Here is a 24,467-nt window from a genome sequence, read left to right on the forward strand (position 1 = left end):
GTCACGTGACGCCGCCTGTCAACAGGAGTGGGCACTGCTAGGGAAGCAGCTAGCTATTATTTCCCTTTAAAAAAAACAACCAAAAAAAAAAAAACATCGGATTTTCATAGACTTCTCTGGGCGTCATGAGAGACTGGACGTGTTCCGACTTTCAGGTAAGAGAAAAATTTTGCTTGCCAACATTTTAGCTCAATGTAAAGGAATAATGTGCTTAAGCTAACCCTGTGCTAGCAGTAGCCGTGGCGTTTAACCCAGAACGTGGATTTTTTTTTTACTTAGTGTTTTGTGACCTATACTTTAACAAAGGATAATAGAGCTATAACGTCGGTTGTTGTGTGTTGTGCTATCTACATAGGATGCATTTAGCATCAGTGTCCGTTTTTTTATGTAAACACTAAGGTTGAGGTTAGAGAAGAGGTCCTGTACTGCACAGACCTCAACAATCTATGTTTTTATTTATTTTACAACTCGTTTAGACAACTTTTCTTCTCATATGAATGAGCAGCTGTGACCAAGCGGATGCATGAAGCAGGAGAATGAGCGACAGACGATGCTACCATATGTCCCCGATGCCCAGCTTGACATATACACCGGCTGACTAACTGCTATCTGAGGGAGACCCGCTTGGTTTACTAGAGAGGACCATGGCTGCTGTAAGTGGTGGAAACACGCTCGGAGGGGCGGCTGTAGCCGGGGTTTCTGCGGCCAACACCTCGGCGACATCCTCCAGCCCTCCGCCGGGGACCGATACCCGGGGCTGCGAGAACGGCGCCCTGATGGACTCCTTTGGGATTTTCCTCCAGGGCCTCCTGGCGGTGATGGCTTTCAGCACCCTCATGTGTGAGTATGCTCCCAAAAGCTGCTACGTGTCAGATATCTGGCACTGCTGATGGAAGCCGCCTTCATCCAATAACCTCACTACATTAATCCAATTCTGTATTGATCTCTGTTAGGTCCAGGAAGTGAGGCCCTAGATAAGAGCAGCACAGATGAGACACTGAGACTGCTTGTCTTTTATGTTCTGTCTTTACTTATTTGCGCAAAGAATACTTCAAATTTCCTGCTGTTGAATGCCTTTTTAAAGTTTTTTTGTTTTTTTTGTTTATTTGATTTTAGTTTTGTCATATACAATTTCTAAATTGAATACATTTCTAAAGAGGATCAAACAACCCTGGGAGGAGTCTTAGACAAGCGTCTAAGAATAACATTATAGTGAAGAGTTAAATGGTAAGCAGAATTGGAAAATTGGAGCTTGCTAAACCTTTTCTCTTGAAATTATGTACATGAGCCTTCCTGTTGTAACTACAATTATGAGAAAATGGATTATTAAAGGAAAGAGATGTATTTTGTCCTAATTATAAAGTGCTTTACAAAAATATAACACCTGACGCTGCATGTTGTAGTGATGGAGGACTCTGGCTCTTCTTGCTTTTTAAAACCTGTTTTTTTTTTCTTGATAGGAAAGCCAACTTCTCTGCTCTAAAGTAGCCCTTCAGTTTTTGCAGTTGAGTTGATTTTATATAATAATTTAACCTAAAGTAATGTAGAAACATGAAGATGCAGGGAGGCAAAGCAATCGGGCAACAGAGACCATACAGCGTACCCCAGCTTTTAAAAATGTCATCCGCTTCTTCGCATAGATGACACTACAGATCTTGATGGTTGACACAGCTCCATGGAAAATAATGGAGGGATAGCCAAAAAATGCACTCTTGCTTTTTGCTTCTAATGCTTTATCTGTCACAGCTGACACATTGGCAACATTTTTTTTTTTTACAAGATTGCTGTAAACTTCCTTTTTTTTTACCAAAGACTTTCCATTTCCTACCCTTCTATAAAGGTTAGATTTCTACATTGCATAATAGTTTTTATATTGATAAATTCTTCGGACACTCACCTCTGTTGTTTCTTTAGATTATGCCAACTTACATTATCTTGTTTAGTGTGAAAACAATGACAAAACTGATACCTGAGGTAGTAGAGAGGCTATTTGAGGATTAAAAATTATATTTCTTAGCACGGATTTCGAGTATTTTCCCCAGAACCACTGGAACAAGCATGAATCCATGTAAACTGCTGTTAATGCAGACAGCATTGACTTCAGCATTCATTGTAAGTGGCTTTTTTACATCAGGACTGTAGCAGCACCGTAGTCGGTGTGCGCTTGGCATAAGCCAAGGAACTGTGTTGTATACTGGACAAACTAAGTACTTGATATTAGGGCTGAACGATTTCGCAAAAAATCTAAATTGCTATTATATTTAACCAGTATTGCAATTGGGATTTTATTTAGATTTTTCTTTTGCACTAACCGCAAGTTTGTAAATGTTTCATCCCAGGCAAGTCTGTTTTTTAAAGCTTGACCAGAGTCCATTGTGGCAGGACTTTACTGTTACCTTAGTGCAAAAAAAGTCTTTTCTTCTACTTCCATGCATGGATCTGCGTGCTAGCTACAACTCTCTCTACCTTTATGTGTGGTGACAAACCCTTTTCAAGTGTTTCACTGCCACCTAAGGGCTGGAGTGAAAACTTTGGTGTCTTACTCTTGTTAAATATAGTGTGATTAAAAATTTGGTGCATCTGTGATTTGAAAATTGCGTTTTGTTAAATTGCGATTATATTGCAAACTTCAGCTGTGAGGAATATATTGAGATAAATTTCTGGCATCCCCAAAGCACGTTTCCATTCCTGTGTTTCACTGTTGGGATATTGTTGTTGGAAAAAAGCCGATTGTTCTCAGGTTTAAACGGGGTTTTTGGCCAGTGGGAAAAGTGTTGTTAGTTAAAAAAAACAATTATTAACCAGCTCTATTGGTGGCTCTATCTAGGAAAGTGTTACCTTGCCGCTATATTGCCAGTCTGTTGCCTTATAGTCCATCCCAGCCCTGTGCAGGGACATAATATATTCCCTGTGTTTCTTAACCCCTTGAACCCTATGGACCCACCGGCGGGTCCAGCTGCTACATGACCTCGTAATTTTACCAAACCCCCAGTATTGATGTAAAAAACATATTTGGCACAGTTTGGTGACATTTATGGATAAATGTGCCAAAATGGCCTCTCCGCCTAAGAAATTTCTCACTAATACCATTCTAAAATAAATATGATTCACCTGATTGAGTCCAAATTTGGTATATTTTTACACAACATTTAGATTTAAAAGTCTGTACTACTTTTTTGTGCTATAAATAATATTTTGGTAGTGTTTTGCAATGTTTATTTCAAAGAAAATTTTGGCGAGGTTCAAAAAATGCAAAATATTTTGTATTTTGTCCCTAATATTTCAGGCAGGGTCAAAGCTACAATGGTGCTGACACCAGAAAACCATTCTATGACATCTTACCTTTACAGACGTACCAAAAGTTTCTTCTTAAATCTAATAGCTTTGAGGCTATAAGTTATTTACTTTTGTGTGTTTTTGTCAGGCAGAAATGTATTTATACCCCCTTAGGGTGTAAGAGGTTAAGCAGGTGTTTTTATGAAAGTAACAGGTAAATATTAATTTGAAGATACGTTTGGCTTTCAGATCAGAACAACTGGAGCAAAAAAAACACAAAAAAAAAAAAAAAAAAAACAGCAGAGGGCCCAGAATAAAGCTTGACAAAGGATGAAAACTTTGAAATGAAAGATTATCAACTACTCCAACTTCATTAATGAAAATGAGAAGTGGTGAGCTATTTATTTATTTTATTGTCCGTTTGTGCACAAGGCAGATATTTAGGTAAAGAGAGAAGTCAAAAGTCGACAGCGTACTTTGCAGGGCGTGTTTGGTCTAAAGTCAGGATTGAGATCATCAACCGAGGTCGTTTGCAGTTTGAATGTCCCCATCCAAAAAGTGCCATGATCTGTCGTAATTTATTGAACACAACAGCTCTTTACAGCAGTTTGTGGTGTCACAATCTTTCTACTGTTTGGTGTTTCTAATGAGAGCGAGAGAGAAAAAAAACATTGCTGCAAACAAGTGACTATTGTGAAGAGAGGGAGGAGCTTGATTTGGTAGATGTGTCGTTGCTGTTAGTTCTGTTTGCATAGCTCACTTGTGGCTTCTGTAAACCCTTATCTTTTTATTGCTCCACTACTGGCTGCTGTTGGGTCTTAAGAAGGTTCTGGATAGAGCTGAAAAATGGAAAAAGAAGAAATGGGAACTAGAGACCAAAGATTGTGGGCAGGAAGTTTTTTGAAAACAACAAATTACGTCAAATAGGCTGTTCATCAGCTGATTTAAAGTTTAAAAAAAAAACTCAAACTGAAATGAAAGTGTGAAAAAATAACCTGGTTATGATTAGTTCCACCCTTATTGTTGAACATGTCTTAAATTGATTCTGGAATGCTTGATGTGTTTCCGTAAGCGAATGATGGCTTCACGAAGAGTATCCACTGCTTGGAGATGATGTCCATTTTTGTAAACGCTTCTTCCCATCCACCCACAAATTTTCTCAATTAAGATTTAAGATTATTGTTAAACGCTCCCATAACAACCTGGAGCTCCATTCTGCCATTAAAGAGAGACAAAAAACCCAGGGGTTCTTCCAGAACCCCTCTGATCTCTTAATAAATGAAAAATGACTCTCTTACTGCATCCAACCTCAGCTGCAATGCAGATACACTGTCCTACCACCTTTAAAGATGGTGAGCTGTTTTCCATTCGGCATTAAGAGATCTTGATTACTTCACAGGACACAATCCAGCACATGACATAATCCAGCACAGAATTTGGGTTTTAAAGGCTTTGGTCTAAAACTTGATAAGCTAATGAACAGCTGATCAATTTATTAAGCCAATTTATTTTACATTCAATTTATTAAAAACATAAAATTGCCTGCCCACAACTTTTGGTCTCTAGTTCCAATTTCTTCCTTTTTTTGCAGCTCTACACTGATGCAATGTTTTATCTGGTCTTAAGAATTTTGTTGAATATATTTTTTTCTAACACATAAATAAATCTAGAGGAACTAGAGGATTAAAATGTTTAGTCTCTTCCCTTTTCTCTTTTGGCCTGGTAGACTTTTCTCCATTAGACTTCATAAAACTATAAAAAGTGTTTTTTAAATGGTTATTTCAAATCTTTTCCCTGTCCTGAATGATCCCCAGATGAATGACAAGTCATTAATGTTGTATATACTCTTAATTAAACATAAACATAAGATCGATTCCCTTCCCTGGTGAGATGTTATAACCCTCCCCCCCCTGTGTGGCATTTTGTTCTGTACAGTGAAACGCTTCAGGGAGCCCAAACATGAAAGGAGACCCTGGAAGATCTGGTAAGTCAGATAAGGAAACTAAAATGAAAGTTTGAAGCTGGATCACCCCAGTCAGTCTGAACTAACTCGCCTGTCTCTCTGCAGGTTCCTGGACACTTCAAAACAAGCAATCGGGATGCTCTTCATCCACTTTGCAAATGTCTATTTGTCAGACCTTACAGAGGAGGATCCCTGCTCATTGTATGTGCTTTTCTAAAAACACAATAATTTGGTTATGAAACTAAAGGTATAACATGCTATTATTTCCTGTTACTTCACAGATACCTCATTAACTTCTTGTTGGATGCATCTCTGGGCATGTTGCTCATATATGCAGGAGTAAAGGCTGTCAGTGCTATAGTTGAATGGAGGCAGTGGGATTCTCTGCGTTTTGGAGAATACGGTGAGTGCAACTTGTGCATTGCTTTTTCCTGTTTTCTCAGGGAAAGTACTTTCTAAACCCATAGCAGCCAGTAGAGGGTAGTATATGCTTGCCTCTGGAACTGAATTTACTTTTTAATTTCATTGTTCTTATGCTGTGCATCCTTATCTGTGTAGGAGAGCCAGTCCAGTGCACTGCGTGGTTGGGCCAATGTATCCTCTACATCCTCATTGTGATGTTTGAGAAAGTTCTTATGATGTTAGTCCTTCTAATCCCCCAGTGGAAGAAGGTGAGGAAAATTCTCCCCTTTGAACTCTTTAAACCTTTACATGTTTTGCTACCTGATTACCACAACTTTTTTTTATAGAGTAATTTTTTGATAGATCAACAAGCGGTACATAGTTGTTATCGCACAGGGGTCAAATCTCCCATGTAATAATCTCTCTACATTTGATCAACACTTGAAGGTTTGTTACTGAATATTACTGAAAAAATACCATCATGGAAACTAGGGATGGAACGGTTTATGAAAACCGTCCGAACCGTTCGGTTCGACTGTCTCGGTTCGGTTCGCGTGTGTTGCGTTCGGTTCATGCGCTGCTCCTTTTTTCTCATAGGCGAAGCGTTTACACTCCAGAACAGAAGGTGGCGGTACTGCGACCAAAGCCAACCACCAGTAGTAAACAAGAAGAAGAAGCGAAGCAACGTAGCCGAGTGTAGCAGAAAAAAAATCAGCTGTTGTGGAGAATTGTGTGGGTATGGCGAGTGGGAATGAACGGGCGTTGGAAGACGCGCCAGCAGCACTTTAGGTCTGCTGTATGGGACCGCTTTGCATTTAGAGTGACCTACGATGACGGCGGAAAGAAAGTTGTGGATAAAAGTGCAACAGTGTGCAAGCATTGTGCAACACGTTTTGTTTATGCTAACAGCAACACTACCTACATGTCATGCTAACCCCGAAATCCCTCATTCTCCGTCAGCGCTCCGCTCTGCTGCGCTCCAGACCGCCTGCACAAAGCAAAGCCTACAGCCCCCACTGTGGCTCCGCTCCGCTCTGAGTTCCTTGGAGATCGTAGAGAGCATGCGCGAGATGATTAAATTTAAAGCAGCAAAACATGCAGAAATGATCCAGGGTTTCCGCAGATCATTAAAAATAATTACAATTCATTAATTTATTTATTTTTTCATTACTTTAATGAATTTTTATGGGATTTTGGGGTAACAATCAACATATACCGAACCGAAAACCGTGGATTTTGTGAACCGTTCCACCCCTAATGGAAACCCATAATGAATGCTCCAGACCCAAACACAGATGTGATGTTGCTACGTTACTAAAGCTTAGACACAAGTTTTGGTCATTTCAAAGCACGCTGTTCCGTCCATCCCTGCTAAAATGGGGAAAAAAGCTCCTAAGATAGTTTACATTAAAAGTTGCACTGAAAAAAAGAAGGCAACATTTTTTGGCATTTATTCAGTCATATTTAGTTACTTTTGACACAATTGTTTCATGTTGGCAGGACAGGACAACAATTGTTTTAAAGTAACTATATATGATTAAGTAAATGCAAAATGCGGTTGCATGATTTTTTCAGTGTGGGCATCGTTAAGAATTGCATTCAATAGGAAATTGCTAATTGTATATTCTACAAATATGGCCTGTGTTGTAGAAACCATTAACTGACAGAAAGTCGTTAAAGGGGCCGTTAGCCATGTTAGAGCCAGAGCAAACATGAATGATTTTTTTTGTCAGATTTAACTTTCTTTTTTTTAACCTACATGATTAAAGCTGACCTGTATCAGGAAATTATATCTGCAAATTGTATAATGGTGAAACATGGGGTTGACACTGTGGGAATTTTTTTTTTCAAGGCAGGGATGGGGAAGCTGTTTGGAGCTAATGGAGATTTTGTTTGGAGATCAGCACAGGGCATTCTTCTAAAACGAATGTGAATGTTATCTCCTGCAAAAGATTACATTAAAATTCTTCCGATCTTTTAAAAAGAAAATAAAAACAATGAGAGCATATTTCACATCCCAGTTATTTTTTACTGTCGATCAAACTTGGCACATTAAATTCCAGTGTTCTATATCGAGGTTTCAAGGTGAGAGAATGTGAAAAATGTAATGGTTAGGAATTTTTTCTCAGTACTCTCATGTAATTCCAAAAGTCTAGTCGGGTCCTTCCTATTCACAAAACTAATGTCTTTCTGTTCTCCCTATCAACTACATCCCTTTCCTCTTTTCTTAGTGTAATTCTTTCTGCATGTTTTGATCATTTATAGCTTTCAGAATATACATTTTGATGATGCCTATGTTCTTATTGTTTCCCAGCTGGCTCTACTCAATCCCATACAGAATCCTGATCTGGAACTGGCCATTGTTATGCTCATTGTTCCATTCTTCGTCAATGTAAGTCCACTGATGCTTTGTTCTATTTGTAGTTCTCACAGTCAGTTTATGCAGGTAACACTTTTTTCTTTTGTGCTTTTGTCTGCTTTAGGCCCTTATGTTTTGGGTGGTAGATAATTTCCTAATGAAGAAGCACAGGACAAAAGCAAAGCTTGAGGAGAGAGAGGAGGACTCGCGTGGGAACAGCAAGGTTCGGTACCGACGAGCACTGTCACATGATGACTCAGAGTCGGAGGTGAGTCTGAAATGCGAAAGCATAGTGGACAGCTGTTGGAATTACCATTTTGCAAACAAGTATGTTTGCTAACTAACTTTCTAAAAGCTGTAGACTTTAGCATTTGATGAAACTTTAAAAAGAGATTAAGAATTTACCCATTTTGGGGGTTTTTTTTGTCCGCTTTTACACTTTTGGTTTCAGTTTCTAAACCAGTATAGGCTGGAGCATTGCTTCGTGGTTACTTGACTTCCTTGCCATTTTGCTGCTGTTGCCCAAAGAGCAAGAGTTAAGTATTGGTGGGGGTTGGGCTGTGCTTTCACTGATCTATTGTGAAGGCGCTGTATGATTGTGGGGGCCAGTGGCGCAATGGATAACGCGTCTGACTACGGATCAGAAGATTCTAGGTTCGACTCCTGGCTGGCTCGAAACTTTTTATTTTTTCCTTCTCTGTCTGTTTTTTGGTCAATATATATTTATAACAAATCTTCGGGAGATCTTACCTACTTGGACACTTTAATATTCTTGTGTATTTATGAAATTAGTCTTAACTGCTCTGAGCTTGGTTTTATCCAGGGGATGTTGCACTCTTCTTCACTGGTCTTTTGTTCGACTCTCGGTAGGGGGCTTCTTTTGTTTTCGAGGGGCCAGTGGCGCAATGGATAACGCGTCTGACTACGGATCAGAAGATTCTAGGTTCAACTCCTTGGCTCGTTGTTCTTTCCCACCCACTACTCAGACCCACAGTTCACTGATCAGAACATGGGACCCTTCCCCCCCCTATCCAAACTGGATCAACAGGAACGGGCCCTTATGCTATATATGTGATGGAATCTGACCTCAAACATTTCTGATTTATATCATGTCTGGTCAATGTTGAGGTCTTTGAAATTTTTACTTGACTAATGCTAGAATGAGTATTTTCAATATGTATTTAGTTGAGGATATGATATATTATCTGCTCACTAGACATTGCCCCTGTGTTATAACAAGACTTTGCCACTTGGGGGCAGTCTTAAGAAATAAATACATCTTTGTACCAGAAATGTTTGTGTGACTGTAGAGATTTTAGAAAAATCATCTGTTGAACTCAAACAGTACATACGAAGGAAGTCCTTGTTGTTTTAATTCTTCTTATTGCTCTGAGTTCTTTAGTCATTCAAAATGAGCTGTTGTCAGTCCCCCTTAGCTTGTGAATATTCATGACCAGTAAACATTTGACCAAAGCCCGTCTATCCAAAGACTAGACTAGCCACCATTTACAACCCTAGGAGCCATTTTTGCCTTCAGTCCTGCTTATTAGGGTTTACTTAGGGTCACAAAGCCTACAAAACGTGTTTAAGGGAAAAAAAACAAGCTTATATTATATCTTACCCACAAACAGAAATAAAACACTTTAATTGTTTTGTTTTGTTTAACTCGTTAACTGTAATATCCCGTCCATGGTAAATATGTGGTGCTCCAGCCTCATACCACCACAATAAGGCTACTGTCCACCATTACAATGGTTTTATTTGGCAGGTTAGACCCTCCCAAGGGTTTAAAAATAGCTTCTCATTTATTTTATGCTTTTTCATTCATAGTTTTTTTTTTTTTCTTGGGGATTTTGGTGTGGGTATACGCACTATGTTGGATAAAAATCCAACATAGTGCGTATCAAAAAAACAACGAGCCATTTTGTTTCAATTTAGCTTAAATAACGTTGGTTTAAAGCTACAATTAAAATTTTCAATGACATCTAACAGTCAGACTATAGTGTCAGTTTTATAAATAGTATTTTATTAGCCTGTGTGGGATTTTGTGTATAGCTTTATCTTGCTGTATTAACATTGTAATGGGGATCTCTATAGTCACTAGTTTGTCAGTGCTACTCTGCTATAAAGATGTCTGCCTCCAGAAATGGAAACTACTCCTATATAATTATAAGTTATATAGGAGATTCAGACTTTCAGTTCATAGAGGATTTGAAAAACATAATTATGGATGGATTTTTTTTTTCCCCTGGAGCCACAGGTTTCAAACATTTAAGCAGAGTCCATTGATTCCCATTTTGCATTGGACGATTTTTCTTTTTCTTTAGAGATTGTTTTGAAAAGTTTTCTTTTTTTTTAACTTGCAGAGGTATATTTTACCATTTTCTTCTTTCTTTCTTTTCCTCAGATCCTTTTCTCAGCAGATGATGAGATGGATGAGTCAGACGAAGACGATGTCCGTCGACTCCCTGGTCTGAAAATGGTGAAAAAGAAAAAGCTTCGAATGGGGATTCCTGTTTGATCAGTGTGTCCACCGTTTTCTTCTCCTTACCATATAACCTACATTCCCTGTACCTCTTCAAACCAGAACACGTTCTGGTTCTCCTCAAAGACGATACTGTACTTCAGTTTCCCTCTCTGATTACTCCCAGAGGATTGGTACGCAAAATGTTTTTTTATTTAGGAAACGGTTGTTTTGCAGGTTTCCAGGATCTTTGGAATATTGCTGCATGTCGACCTGGCACTTTGGGAGACCTTTTTTGTTTGTAGATGGATCAGAAAGGAAGCCTCCCACCACAAACTATCATTGGCACAATGGGAGATGTATGACACTAAATTAGATGACTCGTGAGTCTCGGATCGTTTCAGTTAGTGGTCTCGAGACAAATATGCAAATTATCGGTCTGTTGTATCACATTTCCCTCTTTAACGTGGTCCTTACCTATTTGGGGTCCTAACCTCCTTTTAGCTCTGTCCTGTAGTCCTCCTCCTGTGTAGATGTACCACCATGGCCTGTGATATATAAACTGTATATATGTGAGTGGATATCTGTACACTCCTCCACATATGAACAAGTATTTGTCTGGGGATGCAGCCTTTAAAACTTTTCAGCACAGCAACATGCTTAACTACTGTACACCTTCTGTATGATATGAACTGTTGTCTGATGGAGTCCTAATGTTTTCATGCAATCTGACAAAATGTTATAAACTACGATTGCAAAGAGGTTTCTAATGTCAGCTCAGCCATTGATGTCGATTAGGTAACACTCTCATTTGTTTGTATTTGTTATGTTTTGCTTCTTGAATGTGTTTTTTTTTTTTATCCATTTGTTAAGGACTTGTATTTCTGGGGCCAAAAAGGTGACTCTGCTTGCCTCCAAAGTGATTTCATTTCAGCAGAGATACTTTATTGAGGAGCTATTTTTTTGCACGTACTGAGTTTTGTGTGTTTTTCGTAAAGGTGTTTTTTGTTAGTTGAGATTGAAGGTCAGTTCCCCTCTTTTACCAGTTTGTGTCTCAGTTTCTTACCCCCACTTTGCTCATGCATGAGTAAATAGAATACAGTTGTATTTGCCCATTGCATATCAGATTTGAATCTTTTTGGTAGTTATTTAGATAAATTATGAAGATTAAGGATGGTTTTATTTTCATAATTTAGTTTAATTGGATATTTTCAGATTGTATAAGCAGTCTTATTGTGGCCCTTTGACTGATTATGACCAACCAAAAATTGTATCAGAGCTACTTCCTAATGATTTCTTCTTCTCTATCCTTTGTTCCTTTTTTTATTTGCATCCATTCTTTCCTTAGCCCCTTCTTTTTTCTCTTTTCTTTTATCTCCTTTCACCATATCCTGTCTATCTGTACCATATGTAGTTCCATGCTCAAAACCAGCCCACTATAATGGGGGGCAAATATATAGAAAGCTGCTGTAGGGCCATAGTCAAGTTTTGTAGTCATTTTTAAATAAGATAATCCTGGAATTTTCCCTTAAAGAGAGAATTAGGAGCTCTGAACTAATAATGGTAATGTGTATTTATTGGAGTCTTATTTTCTCACACTTAACAGTTAGTAAAATCAATAAAAACTAAAAAGGATTTATAAAATATCTCAAAGGCTTGTCCAAATTAACATGTGGTCTCTACAAAGCATCCTATGGCAGACTTTATCAACACCTTCTTTTTTTTACTCAATGGGTTTGAAACTGCACAGGTGCAAAATGGTGAAGGGGCAAAACGACCAGCATTTATTTGCATTTTGTTGTTTCCTTTTCCTGTTTCAAGGAGAGCTCCAGATATCCGAGCATTACGCTGGTTCTGGTGTTCAGAATGTGAATTGCTCTGACCTTTAAACTGTAAATGATGAGTGTGGACCGAGAAGGTATGTCTGAGGAGGAGGTTTTTGTTTGTGTAGAGTGTGTGTGTGTGTGTGTGGAAGGCAGTGTATCTTTCCAATATATCTGTAGTTTTAAGCATGGGAGGAAATGAGTTCTGCTCCCCTTTAACAGTAAACTGAGTTACATAAACTGTGAAAACTTATCTGCGTGTCATGTTTTGGATAATTGTTTTGCTATGAAGGGGACAAATTTAAAGGTGAGAGCACCTTTACAGCAGTTGATTTATTGTTACAGGTCTTTTTCTCTGCCTGGACAAAAAAAAAAGATCTTGTGTTTTTAAGAACTTACATTTTTAGACCATTACAGAAATTGTAATTCATCATAGGAAATAAAGGAAGGTATGAATGAATCTATATTTCATTGTTTTTCTTTTTTCCTAATTAGCCATTTTGTTTGTTCTCCCCAAAGAACAAACAAAATGGCTGGTCCTAGCAAATAAAACTTGATATGTTTAAAAATACATATGAGGGCAAGTTAGCAGCTAAACCCTATAGCACTTGTTTAGGATCATGTATCATATAACCTCTTAATAGGAGCACTGCCTTTTCCAAAATTTACATTAATTAAATAACACTTTTTTTTGCTCCACTCATGTGTTTTGTTTTGTCCTCGTATAATAGAGACAGTGATATCTTACCATCAACTAGAATGTTAACAAGGCTTACTGTTTCAACTAACTATAAATCTTAATAGGTTACATGCTTCCATAGTGATTCTATTTAGATTTACATTAAATGTTTATTTTCAGGGTTTTTATGTTTTAAGGTGCTTCAAGGTTGTTCATGGGCTATGTCGGGGGTCTTCAACAGGTGGTTCGCAACCCCTAGGGGGTCCACGGAGGTACCTCATGGGGGTCGTGAAAGGTTTGGTTGATTAGACTTTTTTTTCTATTTTTTTTCTTATTTTCCCCCCTGCAATTTTTTCCACTAATGGAAATGTCTTTAAATCCACATTAACATGAATTCAACACACTGTAGTAAACAGATAAATGGAGGCAGAAGATGTCTTTTAGTCATCAATGCTCACATTCAGCGACACACAGGAGCTCTTTCAAGCTGCGCCTTTTCATTCACAATACCTGTGCCATCAACCAGGAATCAGAATCAGAAATACTTTAAAATCCCAGGGCCAAATTACCTTTGCTACATTACTCCATCTGTAATAGAGTGACTATAGGACTAGTTTGATATAACTCCATTGCATACAATATATTTATTATTATTTATTAGGAGGTCCCTGCTCCATCAGTTTGGGGGTCCTTAGCCTGGAAAATGCTGAAGACCCCTGTGCTATGTGATGTCTTTTGAATTATCTGCAGGAGGTTGGACCTCCATGCTGTTTAAATACATCAACGCTCGAGCTACAGATTGCTCTGGTGCTAGCCAACCAAAGTGACAAGACTTCCAGATATGTGGTGAAATACCTTCACTATTTTGTGGTTACCATTACCCAGGTGACTGAGAACTTACACAGATATACTACAGTGTTTGTTTTTTGTTTTTTTAACCACACTCTTGTTGATTTTATGGGCACATTTACTGTGTGAATTGCCTTGGTTACATGGAGATATAAAGAGGTGAGTCATCATGGTACACGGTAGCATCAGAAGACTAGTATTAAGAAATAGAAATACTTACTTTAAAAAAAATTCCTGAGCGGACTAATAATGTCTGATATCTGAATGTAAAATCCCAACTAAGGAGAAACTTTGACCATTAAATTTAAACTATAGATACAGCAGTCTTCTAGAAAGTTAGACACCTACATTAATAACCTAATTATTCCCAACGATTATTTTTTATTATAAAACCAGTTGAGGAGAAAAATATGAAAAATTAACAGTTTAGTTTTATAGAAATTACATCTTTCAATTTTCCGTCTCTTATGACAAAACCTGCTGTGTGGTATATAGAGGTTGCACTCCTTCTGATCTGTATTATATTGTAAAAAGAGGTGTGTCACATAAAAAGCAGTGAGTCAGCTTGCCCACCGTCATATGGGCAAGCTTTATAAAGCCTAGAGTCATGACTTAGTGGTGACTAATATTACTAAATTTCGATTTCAATGATCATTTCAGATAGTAAGAATGTTTTTATCTATGTACAAATGAAATCCGTATAATGATTAATGTAATCATTAAGTTTTTTTCAGGCTATACAGCAGTCACACCCTGATTTTGTTGGTTCTCATCTGAACCACAGGCTCCAACACCCAAAATGTTGTTAATTGAGGCTTAGATCAAATGTTGGAAATCCCAGACTCTGAAGTAAGGAGTCGATCTGGGCGGTGGACCCTCTTCTTTTTCCTTGCCAGTGACGACTGGAATAATCAGCTGTTGGCCTGTGAGCTTATGGGACACCCACTCCAGCTGTACCATCCCTCACGTCACTCCTAATAATACACACTGACAACAATGTTTGGAGGGTCTGCCTGACTCATGGGGTGAGGACCAGGACTATATATATAATGTTAGGGTCATAGCAGAGAAGCCACACTTGGAGCAGAATAGCAGTTCCAGAGTCTCTGGAAGCAGTAACAACCATGTCGCAGGTAAGTTTTATCAGGTGTTTTGATTTGCAGCTTATATTTAATAAATTACTACAGATCTCATATTCTTGTTGTTCAACACTTAAGTCCGGCGAGGTGAAAAAGAAGAAGCGTCCACCGATAAAGGAGGAGGACCTGAAAGGAGCTCGCAGTAAACTTGGCCTGAAGGGCGAGGTCAAAAGTAAAACCTATGAGGTCATGGTGGAGTGTGGTAAGTACCGTCTCTCAGTAAAGTAGTTTTGCTCTGACACAGAACCATCTGAGAATTTTTCACAGCGTTATTGCGGGATAAAAAAAACCAAAAAACACATTTCCCCACCTTATAAATGTGTTCTTTGTTGAGTGAGGTGTTTGTGTTGGTTGGTTGGTAGGCTGGCCTGTAGAGCCTCAAGATTTGACCGAGGGGGGAGAAAATGGCTGTAAGCAATTTATGAAACATGCCCAAAAAAAAACAAAAAAAAAAACAATCCACTGGACTTTGCTTTCCAAGTTCAGAGACTTTTTCGCTTCCCATCCAGGAACCTTTTTTTAATTTTAAAATGTCAGAAATAGTGGTGAGTTCCAATCTTTTTAGAGTAGCCCAAACAAAGCCTTGTTTTGGCTTAGAAAGCATGATAATTGAACCAGAAGAACAGATGTTTTGGTCCCCTGCACGGCGATGGGGCATAAGATGATAGCAGGAAGGAATCAATTCTATCACTGGGTTGTAGATTTTTGAGAGTTAAAACCTGAGTCTTTTTTGGAGTGACTGTGACCTGGATGACTGAGAATCCTCACTAGCTTTATATAACATTAACTTGTGAAGGTAGAGGACTAAACAAGCAGACTTTAGTATTAACTATATTTAGTTGTATATCCAGAAAAAAAGCATGGAAACCAACTGTAGAATTTATTTTATTTAATTGTATGTCTCAAAAAATGCATGGAAACCAAATCGCATCCCTTCGGGCCGTGTGGTTGGCAAAATATATTCCCTGACCGGGAATCGAACCCGGGCCGCGGCGGTGAGAGCGCCGAATCCTAACCACTAGACCACCAGGGAGCTGTCAGCAGATCACATAATACAGCTTTAGAAATGTGACAATGCCAGTGGGGCGTCGCGATCTAGACAGCACTTTTTGTTTAGTCAACTTCGTTACAAGTCAGGCTACTTCAAAGGGGATTGTAGCTTGCTAACTACGGAAAAACGCAACACACTTGGAGTCCAAATCCTTGTATTTTAACTTTGTTTAAAATATTTCTTAAATCCAAATCTATGAAGTTGAAGATAAATCTAGTTCGACCTAGCAACATTTATGATAAAATTTCGTTAAATTTGCCGGACTACTAGTCTGGATGAGGTTTTCACCCTAAATTAACCTTAATTAAAAAGTCAATCAAAAGGTAATCTTGAATTTATATTTAAAGTAGAAACCAACTGTAATCCTAACATCTGCTTCATCAATCTAACAAATTTACCCACTTAAATATTTATCCATAACATTTGCATAAACAGAGAGGAGATACACTCTAAATTAGTTGTATTATTGAAGGGCTTATTTTAAATAGTATCTGATTTTACCCTTTTGTTCTTGACTGATTATCACTGGTAGTCAAATTAACTGAACTCAATTAATCTGGCTATTTGCAGGTAGCCATAACTGTGGTAGTCTGTTGATTGATTGATTGATTGATTGATTGATTGATTGATTGATTGATTGATTGATTGATTGATTGATTGATCACACTGTGGAGAAATTTACTTGTTACATTAGATCAAATACTCAAAGAAGAACAATGTGCCAAATTAAGGAAAAAGGTACACGGGATATATACATTATATACAGTGCATCCACATGACAGCTTTTTTTTTTATAGTAGGATTATTATACAGGGTTATTGCACAGGATGTTTACATTGGTACTTATATAGATGGATGTCTATATTTTTATATGTATATATATATTTCTATATATATAGAAACATGCACATGGTATCAAATAGTAATTTCACATTATATATTACAGACAAGCTGAACATAACTTACAATTTTTTTGTGGTTTTGATATTTATTTTTCTATTTTATACTAATAATGTGTCCCTGTGTTTGTATCCATCTAGCCATGAGCAGTAGTTTATATTTGCTAACTTGTAATTGTACAGCTAAACCTTGAAACTATATATATATAAAAAAAAATAGGTTAGGATATACTTCCAGCCACTTAACACAGCTAACATATAATCAATGACTACTTAGATAGCATGTTATAATTTGCAATGCACCTCTTCCACACCTGCTGTTTTTGTTGCTTTACTTTTCGTCCATTGTCAGAATGCTTCATTAGGATGTACTGTCTCCTGTGTAATTTTATTTTTAATATGTCTTTTTATGTGTGTTTAGAGCGTATGGGGAAGGTGGCTCCATCTGTGTTCAGTGGCGTAAGGTCAGGAACAGAGACGGTTCTCTCCAAACCTGCTGCTCCCAAAGATCCTTCAGCCAGTGTGTTCAGCAAGTAGCCCCAGAAGTTAAGAAGCAGCATTTAAAAAAAGAGCCACCACTGCAGTCTTTTCTTTCATCTTATTTGTGAAGATGGAGGAAGCTAGTTTTGTTCAAATGATGTATTTTGATATAAATGTTAAGGCTTTATTATTGTTGTTTTTGTATAAGCCTATCTGTATAAATAAATAGTTTTTCCTGTGTTAGAAAGCAGTGAGGATTCATTGATTTTCCATGGAAGATGTTGCTGCTGTGTATGATGGGCTGTGCACTATTGTGCTCATTGTTTGGGGTGGGTTTCTGTTAGGCATGTGCCAGTGTTATATTCCCACCCTAAAAACCAGTTAAAAAACAATGGTATCTTGGTTTCACCTAAATAATACAAAAATGTTTCATTAAAATTTCTAACATTATCTAAAAATAGGATTGTATTACCTATAAGGTGACATGGCATGTTGATTATTGTAGTTATATAATAACTTGTAAGACATATTAAATTTTGCTCCTATGAAGTCACACTGGGGGTCCAACATTATTAATAAGGTGAGCTATCTGTTTAGGTAGCCAGCTTGCAGTCAACAGACACGTCATGCATTGTTTTCCAACTGTCTTAATAAAACAGCATTATTACCTTAAGTGTGGGGTATGAAATTTCTAACTCCATGGCTGACTTTGTTTTTTGTTTAATATTTCACCTAAATTTAAATTTCTTCTCAGCAAGAGAAAATTGTGGTAGCCTTGAAACTCTGGTCACTAGAGGTGATCCATGGGTAGGCTAATAGATATCTATACTCTAGGCAAGGCAAGTTTATTTAGATAGCACATTTCAGTAGCGGGCCATTCAAAGTGCTGTACATTAAAAAAGAAACGTACATTACAGCTGAGCAAAGTATAATAAAAATAAATTGTTTAAATCTTAACTGATAATATTTTGACAGAACAGTCAAAGACCAATCTTACATATATGTTTCTAAGCTTGATTTAAAGCAACTTAGGGTTTCAGTGCTTCTGCAGATTTTCTGTGAATTTGTTTCAGATTGGTGGAGCAAACAAACTAAAAGCTGATTCTCCATGTTTGGTTCGGATCCTGGTAATGCCTGGTAGATTTAAGTCAGAAGCTCTAAAAGGTCTGCATTGCAGCAAGTCTAACGTACTTTGAAATGAAGTGCTTCATTGATTTTTAGAAAAAGTCTTTTAAAGGGTATTCCCTGAGATATGGGATGCTAGTGTAAGAACTTTAGCACTGGGGTGCATGGCCATGGGAAGTACTGGGGGTGCTGCAGCACCTCCTAGTGGCGACTGGGAGTTTTTTTTTTAATGTAAAAAAACAAAAACAAAAAAAAAACTACACATTTTATAAATTAGTTTATTCTTTCAAAAGAACAAATGATTGAATTTCTCAACTTTCTAAGGTGGTACATTGTTATTATTTAGAGTCTTCTGTATGTTTTTTAGGAAGTGCAGAATATTTGTGTTCAGAGCTAACATTGCCAGTTGTTAAATAAACAAAGCTTGCCAAAAATGTAACGCAGAAAATCTTCATAGTTCATCATGCTGGTGAATATTCTCAGTCGTCCAGATCATAGTCATTTCAAAAAAGTTAGAAAACAATCCACTGGAATTTTTTTCCAAGTTTGAAGATGTTTCGCTTCCCATCCAGGAAGCTTTTTCAATTCAAAATGTCCAGAATAGCCTTGAGTTCGAGGCTTTACAGTAGCCCAACAAAGCCTTGTTTTGACTTAGAAAACATGCAAATTGAAATGGACGATTGGGCCCACCCCTTTGGAATGGGGGTCATTTGGCTTCTTTTTCAGCCTGCAATGCCCCATACCTGTCTATGTCTCTGAAAGGGGGTTATGACCCCTGTAAGGGGGTAGGGGTTATGACAGTAGCGGGAAGGAATCAACTCTATTGCTATTTCTCATGTTTTGAATTAAAAAAAAGCCTGCTGAATGGGAAGCAAAATGTCTTTAAAATTGATAACAAATTCCGGTGGATTTTTTATTTTTTTTATTTTTTACTTTTTTTGAATTCATAGTTCATAATTTTTCAGGAGGATATGACATCACAAATAAATGTAATAAAATTGAAATATATTTAAGTGGCAATTTACTATAATATTTCTCTCAAGCAGTGAAACTTGATTTATTGAAAGCAAGACAATTTATTTTAAGTATATTTTTTGACGATAACAGGTCTCCAGGTAATGAAAACCTAGAAATCAGCTTCAGCTTTTGGGAAATCAGCTTCTCAAAAAATAAACTATTTAGTAAGAGAATACTGCTAAGTATTTTTGGCAGAAGTTTAAAGTCAATACATACAGTCATGAAAAAGACTCTAAAACAGAAATAATTACCGTATATGTAATGAATCCATATGATATACCACTTAAAATATAGATGTACTGAAAAAAATCTTCTTAGCACTGCTTTGAGATACACCCATCCATTTTCTGTCATGCTTATCCCATGCAGCAGCACATCCATCTCCAGTGGTTTACGAGCGAGACAGGTCGCCAGCCCATCGCAGGGCGACTCAGAGACAAACAACCATACCTAAGGAGAATTTAGAGAAGCCTGTTAACTTAACAGTCATGTTTTTGGACTGTGGGAGGAAGCTGGAGTACCCGGAGAGAACCAACGCATGTACAAGGAGAACATGCAGAAAATCTTCTAGCTGCAAGGTGTCAGTGCAAGGTGTCAGTGCAAGGTGCCACTGAGCAGCCCTGAGATACACCCATATAAATAATAATTGTATAAACAGTTTGATGACCAAAACAGTTTATTTGAAACTGATAGAAAAGAATTAGAGATGCAGAAAACTGGTAAAATTAAGACACATTTTCGCAACCAGATTTCCAGTAGGCACAGCTTTCTGTATACAACTGTAAGAAACTTAATATTTTCTGCAAAATTATTTAACTGTAAAGGACCATATCCATCAAACAGAAAGCTTCCCTTTAGATCACATTCAACCTTTGGAAACCCAAAATATAAACCGCTTTCGGAATGACCCTCTCATATCTTAGAAAAAACAGCCTGATGCCAACTAGTGTTGTATCAAAACAGTCTTGGAGTTATACACAAAATTACTTTGGCAGGCATGTCTCAACACAGTCGCCAAAATAGTAGATAATGTCTGTTTTTGCTTCAAGTGGGTCTATCTGAGGTAATGTTACTGTAAGGGGGAGTGTGGATGAGGAAGTGAGCACTAAGCCTACAGGAGAGCAGAAAGGCCCTATTTGTTTCATATAAGTGCCTGCCCATTCCAAAGAATATTTACCCAAAAACATTCTCACAATTTCTCTTAATTCATGCATTGGAGCCACGATTCCCGCTAATGAATAACATAGAAGTTTATCTTTTTTGTTTGTTTAATTTTCCACAACCATGCCCACAAACATTTTTAACTTACTGCAGATCCTGTTGGTTCTGTGTGCTCCACTCATAAACCTTTAGATAACAAGGCTGAGCGAGTACAGCTAAATTTCAGAATGCAGACTTCAATTTGCAGTGCTTATCACCTGCTTAGTAAATCTGCCATAGAAGCACTGTGCCATGAAACTGACTCATAATGAAAAAAAAAGACTTGCCAGTTCAAATATGATACCCTTCCCAGAAAAAGTGCCAGCCCAGTGCCTGCGCTGCCAAAAAGCTGAAAAAAGCACATAAATATTTACAAGTAGGTGTAGTTATCGGAAATTTGTACTTTGCATCATAGTTAGTGGATGTGTTATTTCTAATGCTGGAAAGCGACAGACATAAAGCAGAGCATGCATGCAGTAATTCAACATAACACCCGACTTTTACACTTAAACTCAACTTTATTTATCCCTGGGATTACTCCTTCAGGGATCCTTCTCGATCCAGTAGCTTATATAGAGTACAAATAGTAAAAGCAAGATTCCATTAAAGATGAAAAATATGACAGACATTACAAAAAAAGTGCATATAGTACCTTACCTCTTAGAAACAGTGCTGTACCTCTTACCTTGTTGTTTTAAGGGATAACATATACCTGACTATGCTCTTTACTAAGTGTCATAGCATTAATGTGCTTATTAAGTCACACACTTATCTCATACACTAAGTAAGGTATTAGAGGTGTTAGTAAGTGGTGGTTTTTATTACACGAGTTAGAAATGCTGGTTTAATCATTATTTCTGCCAAATGTCATTTTAAGGAAGGCGTTAGGTTTGAGTAGAAGCATTCAGATATTTGCACTTTTTTTATTTCAGCTTTATAAGTACCATGTTTGTACCTCCGGGCATCCGGCCCATAGAGGCCAAATGGTTCGGTCAACAGTCAAGGGCAAATATCCCACCCCCTCTGTCCCTCCTACCGGAGCAGACAGGACTTTTTCCCCACAGCGCTAAAGCGAGTCAGTGTTCATTGGGAGTTTGGTCATGTCTGGTCTGGTTGGAATCCGCCTGCTGCTTCTATGGGGCTGTGGCTGCCTCTGGCTCACCAGCCCAACATCTGGATCACTGGTCATCTTTGAGGACACTGAAGCTCTGGAGGTAGCTTTAAACAATTAAACTTTATTTTAATCTTTTTTTTTCTTTTCTTCAAATTTTCATGTCTTGCAGAAATGTTTAAGTTGGTGCAATGCGCTTTGTGTAGTGGTTCCTGGTTTCCTGATTGGTATTGATAATTTCCCCCATGATAGAAATCTGTTTCAAAATCTGCATTATCTGTAATACAGAATATTCATTTATATATTTTCTTACAACCTCTATTAGAACATGAATTACCCATTTTTTATTTATATTTTTATTCATATTGGACTTTTTTTTATGCCAGTATCTCATAGTTATCCCTTAGTTCCCTCCAATTTCTCCAGAATCCAGTTACATGCTTCTGGCTTACAGTACACTCCCAGCCTGGAACACATAACACCGGATATATTTTCCCTACATGAATTCCTATCAGTTTAGAATAGATTTGAAAGTTTTATGATTTAGCTTCCACCCCTTATTTATCAGTTATCAAGCTTTTCTATTTACAGCAGGTTCTTGAAGTCAAAATCAACATTTAGTCACAGTTCCAGGGTCAAGGTGCAAAAGTTGGTCACAAATATTGTATTTGTGAAAAGGTAAGACAAACAAACTGATTGTTTTTGTTTCAGGAAACAACAGGACCTGCCAAATCGCTTCAGGTATCGAACTTTTCTGTTGTGTTTATGCTGTATAAAATGTATTTGTTTTGTTAATCTATTAACAGCTTACCAAATTTTAAACCTTCAACGTTTCTGTAAGCAATAAATGGTAACATGTTTCTCCAATTAAATGTCAATAATTTTAACCGAAACTTCCCTTTGTTATTCTTTAATGTTTAGACATATATTTCCTGCATTTTATGTTTGTTTCCTTCTTCTTTTGCAGAAAAGAAGTACAAATGAGGCAATGGTAGGATTTTTTTCTACTCTGCCAATAAATGACAGTGCAATGCAAATACAACTTTTAACCTTTTCACATTTAGTCAGACATAAATGCATGGTTTAAATCCCTGTGTACTAGAACCTTACATCTAATTCATAACTCTGACTTGGATGGAAAATGATACATGGTTTAAACATCTAAAAATCAAAAAAGTTCGTTGCAGTGTACAGCCAATTGGCACGCCAACAGATCTACTAAACCACAACCACCCACCTGAAGAAACAGGAATTAATCAAACAATCAGCTAAAAAGCTTGCTGTTACGCTGAAGGAGCTGTTAAGACTTGCAGGTCCAATGAAGAAAATATGTTGACATTCTCAGTTTTGCAATTTCTCAAACCTGTCCTTTAAATATAACTGGCAAGAGGAAAACCCTTGTTTGAAAACACAAAAGAGGTATTGTTTGCACTTTACTACAGTCCATGTAGGGATAAAACACATAAAATCATCCAATAGGGAAATCAGGTGATGACAGAAGAATCCTCTCATGCTGTTGGGATGTTTCTCTTTAGCAGAAGAACTTGGTCAGTCTGTATGGATTTACATTGTAGAGTAAAACCTGTATGATGTTACAAAGTATTGAGAGAAAAGCAAAGGTTCACCTTCTACCAGGTCCACTCTGGACAATATGGTCAAGCTTGCAGTGGCTTGGTTTATGTGAAAGCATGTTCAGATCCCAGTCCAAGTCCAGACCCAAATTAAAATGTACGAAGAGTGACAAGATTTAAAATGTGATGTTATAGACACGTTCCATCCAAACTGGACTTTTACAAGCAATAGTTTGTTAGAAAAAATAATTTTGGTGTGCAAAGATAGCAGAGAAAGACTCCTAGCAAGACTTATGGCTAACTTTTTACCAAAAATTTGTTATAGACACTTTTATCTCAGCTTGGCCTTGTACATGTCACACTTTAAATTTGTATAAAGAATGTAAACATGCTTTATCAGTATACCACCATTCCACAGTTTTGTGCTACTCAGGGGTGTTTTATCAAATAAAATAGATGAGTTGAAAGCAGTAAAATAATAGAAATGGGAAAAAAGTTAAGGGACACGTTAACAGATCAATAAATACTTTTATAACACTTTATGAGGTACACAGCAAAAACAGTGTAGAAATAAGTAAAAATTCTTCAATTAAGTGTTCTTACCCTTAAAGGTGTTATGGAGGATTTTTGCAATTTTCTAAAAGACCCGCCCTCACCACATCTCCAAAAAAATGCACATGCACAACCCTGTACCCGCTCCCGAAAAGGAACGCCCTATTAAATGCGTGTGAGAGCATGCACAAGCCCATTTCTCTTCGTGCAAGCTCTTATCTCATAACTCATAACAGCTTACTGTGCCCGAACTTCCGCTCTAACCCCTTAATCCCTCAATCATTATATAGAGCGGGGATTATATAGTGGACTTCATAGGGAACTCAGTTAACTGACTGTTTGGACAGATGATCACTACTTTTTGGTCCCCGTTGGTAACTCCACCTCCACTGCGCGGTGACTGCAGCATCTTTATTAGTCGCCGCTGTCGGGTAGTACAGGATATGACGACAACGGGCCGCTGTGACAGCAAATCCCATAATGCCTTGCGAGGAGAGCTTTAAGCGC

General features: G+C 37.6%; 2 protein-coding genes and 2 non-coding genes across 5 annotated transcripts in view; 3 read left to right on the forward strand and 1 right to left on the reverse strand.

The window, feature by feature from the left end:
• Positions 1-21: 21 nt before the first annotated feature.
• Positions 22-18,077, forward strand: LOC107091502 (store-operated calcium entry regulator STIMATE-like). Of its 2 annotated transcripts, XM_015385460.1 has the most exons (11): positions 22-155; positions 506-840; positions 5,212-5,260; positions 5,345-5,440; positions 5,521-5,642; positions 5,798-5,910; positions 7,956-8,033; positions 8,125-8,268; positions 10,408-10,515; positions 15,033-15,156; positions 17,326-18,077. In XM_015385460.1, the coding sequence occupies exons 2-11, from the start codon at positions 645-647 to the stop codon at positions 17,439-17,441; spliced, it is 1,146 nt and encodes a 381-aa protein (XP_015240946.1). In that variant the 5' UTR covers positions 22-155; positions 506-644; the 3' UTR covers positions 17,442-18,077. The 2 variants fall into 2 exon arrangements, with proteins under 2 accessions (XP_015240946.1, XP_015240945.1); XM_015385459.1 differs by lacking the exons at positions 22-155; positions 506-840; positions 5,212-5,260; ... (4 more) ...; positions 8,125-8,268; positions 10,408-10,515 and adding an exon at positions 14,813-14,948 and having other exon boundaries at positions 17,326-18,060.
• Positions 8,603-8,675, forward strand: trnar-acg. Its single transcript has one exon. It is a non-coding gene; the product is annotated as a tRNA-Arg (tRNA).
• On the reverse strand, positions 15,916-15,987 carry trnae-cuc. The gene has a single exon. It is a non-coding gene; the product is annotated as a tRNA-Glu (tRNA).
• A 3,709-nt stretch (positions 18,078-21,786) lies between the features above and the next one.
• itih3 (inter-alpha-trypsin inhibitor heavy chain 3) overlaps positions 21,787-24,467 on the forward strand; it is a 16,694-nt gene continuing 14,013 nt past the window's right edge. The window contains exons 1-3 of the mRNA XM_015385446.1: positions 21,787-21,940; positions 22,549-22,578; positions 22,805-22,828. Coding sequence (XP_015240932.1) covers positions 21,827-21,940; positions 22,549-22,578; positions 22,805-22,828 — 168 coding nt within the window. The 5' untranslated portion in view covers positions 21,787-21,826. The remainder of the gene's footprint in view (positions 21,941-22,548; positions 22,579-22,804; positions 22,829-24,467) is intronic.

The sequence above is a fragment of the Cyprinodon variegatus genome, unplaced genomic scaffold, assembly GCF_000732505.1.
Source record: "Cyprinodon variegatus isolate N-32 unplaced genomic scaffold, C_variegatus-1.0 Scaffold340, whole genome shotgun sequence".
In the NCBI taxonomy this organism is placed as follows: domain Eukaryota; kingdom Metazoa; phylum Chordata; class Actinopteri; order Cyprinodontiformes; family Cyprinodontidae; genus Cyprinodon; species Cyprinodon variegatus.

Coding starts and splice junctions, on each gene's coding strand:
- LOC107091502 (XM_015385460.1), top strand. CDS start 645: ATGGCTGCTGTAAGTGGTGGAAACACGCTCGGAGGGGCGGCTGTAGCC. Junction 5,911..7,955: donor TAATCCCCCAGTGGAAGAAG/GTGAGGAAAATT, acceptor ATTGTTTCCCAG/CTGGCTCTACTCAATCCCAT. Junction 10,516..15,032: donor AGCTTCGAATGGGGATTCCT/GTTTGATCAGTG, acceptor TCAACACTTAAG/TCCGGCGAGGTGAAAAAGAA.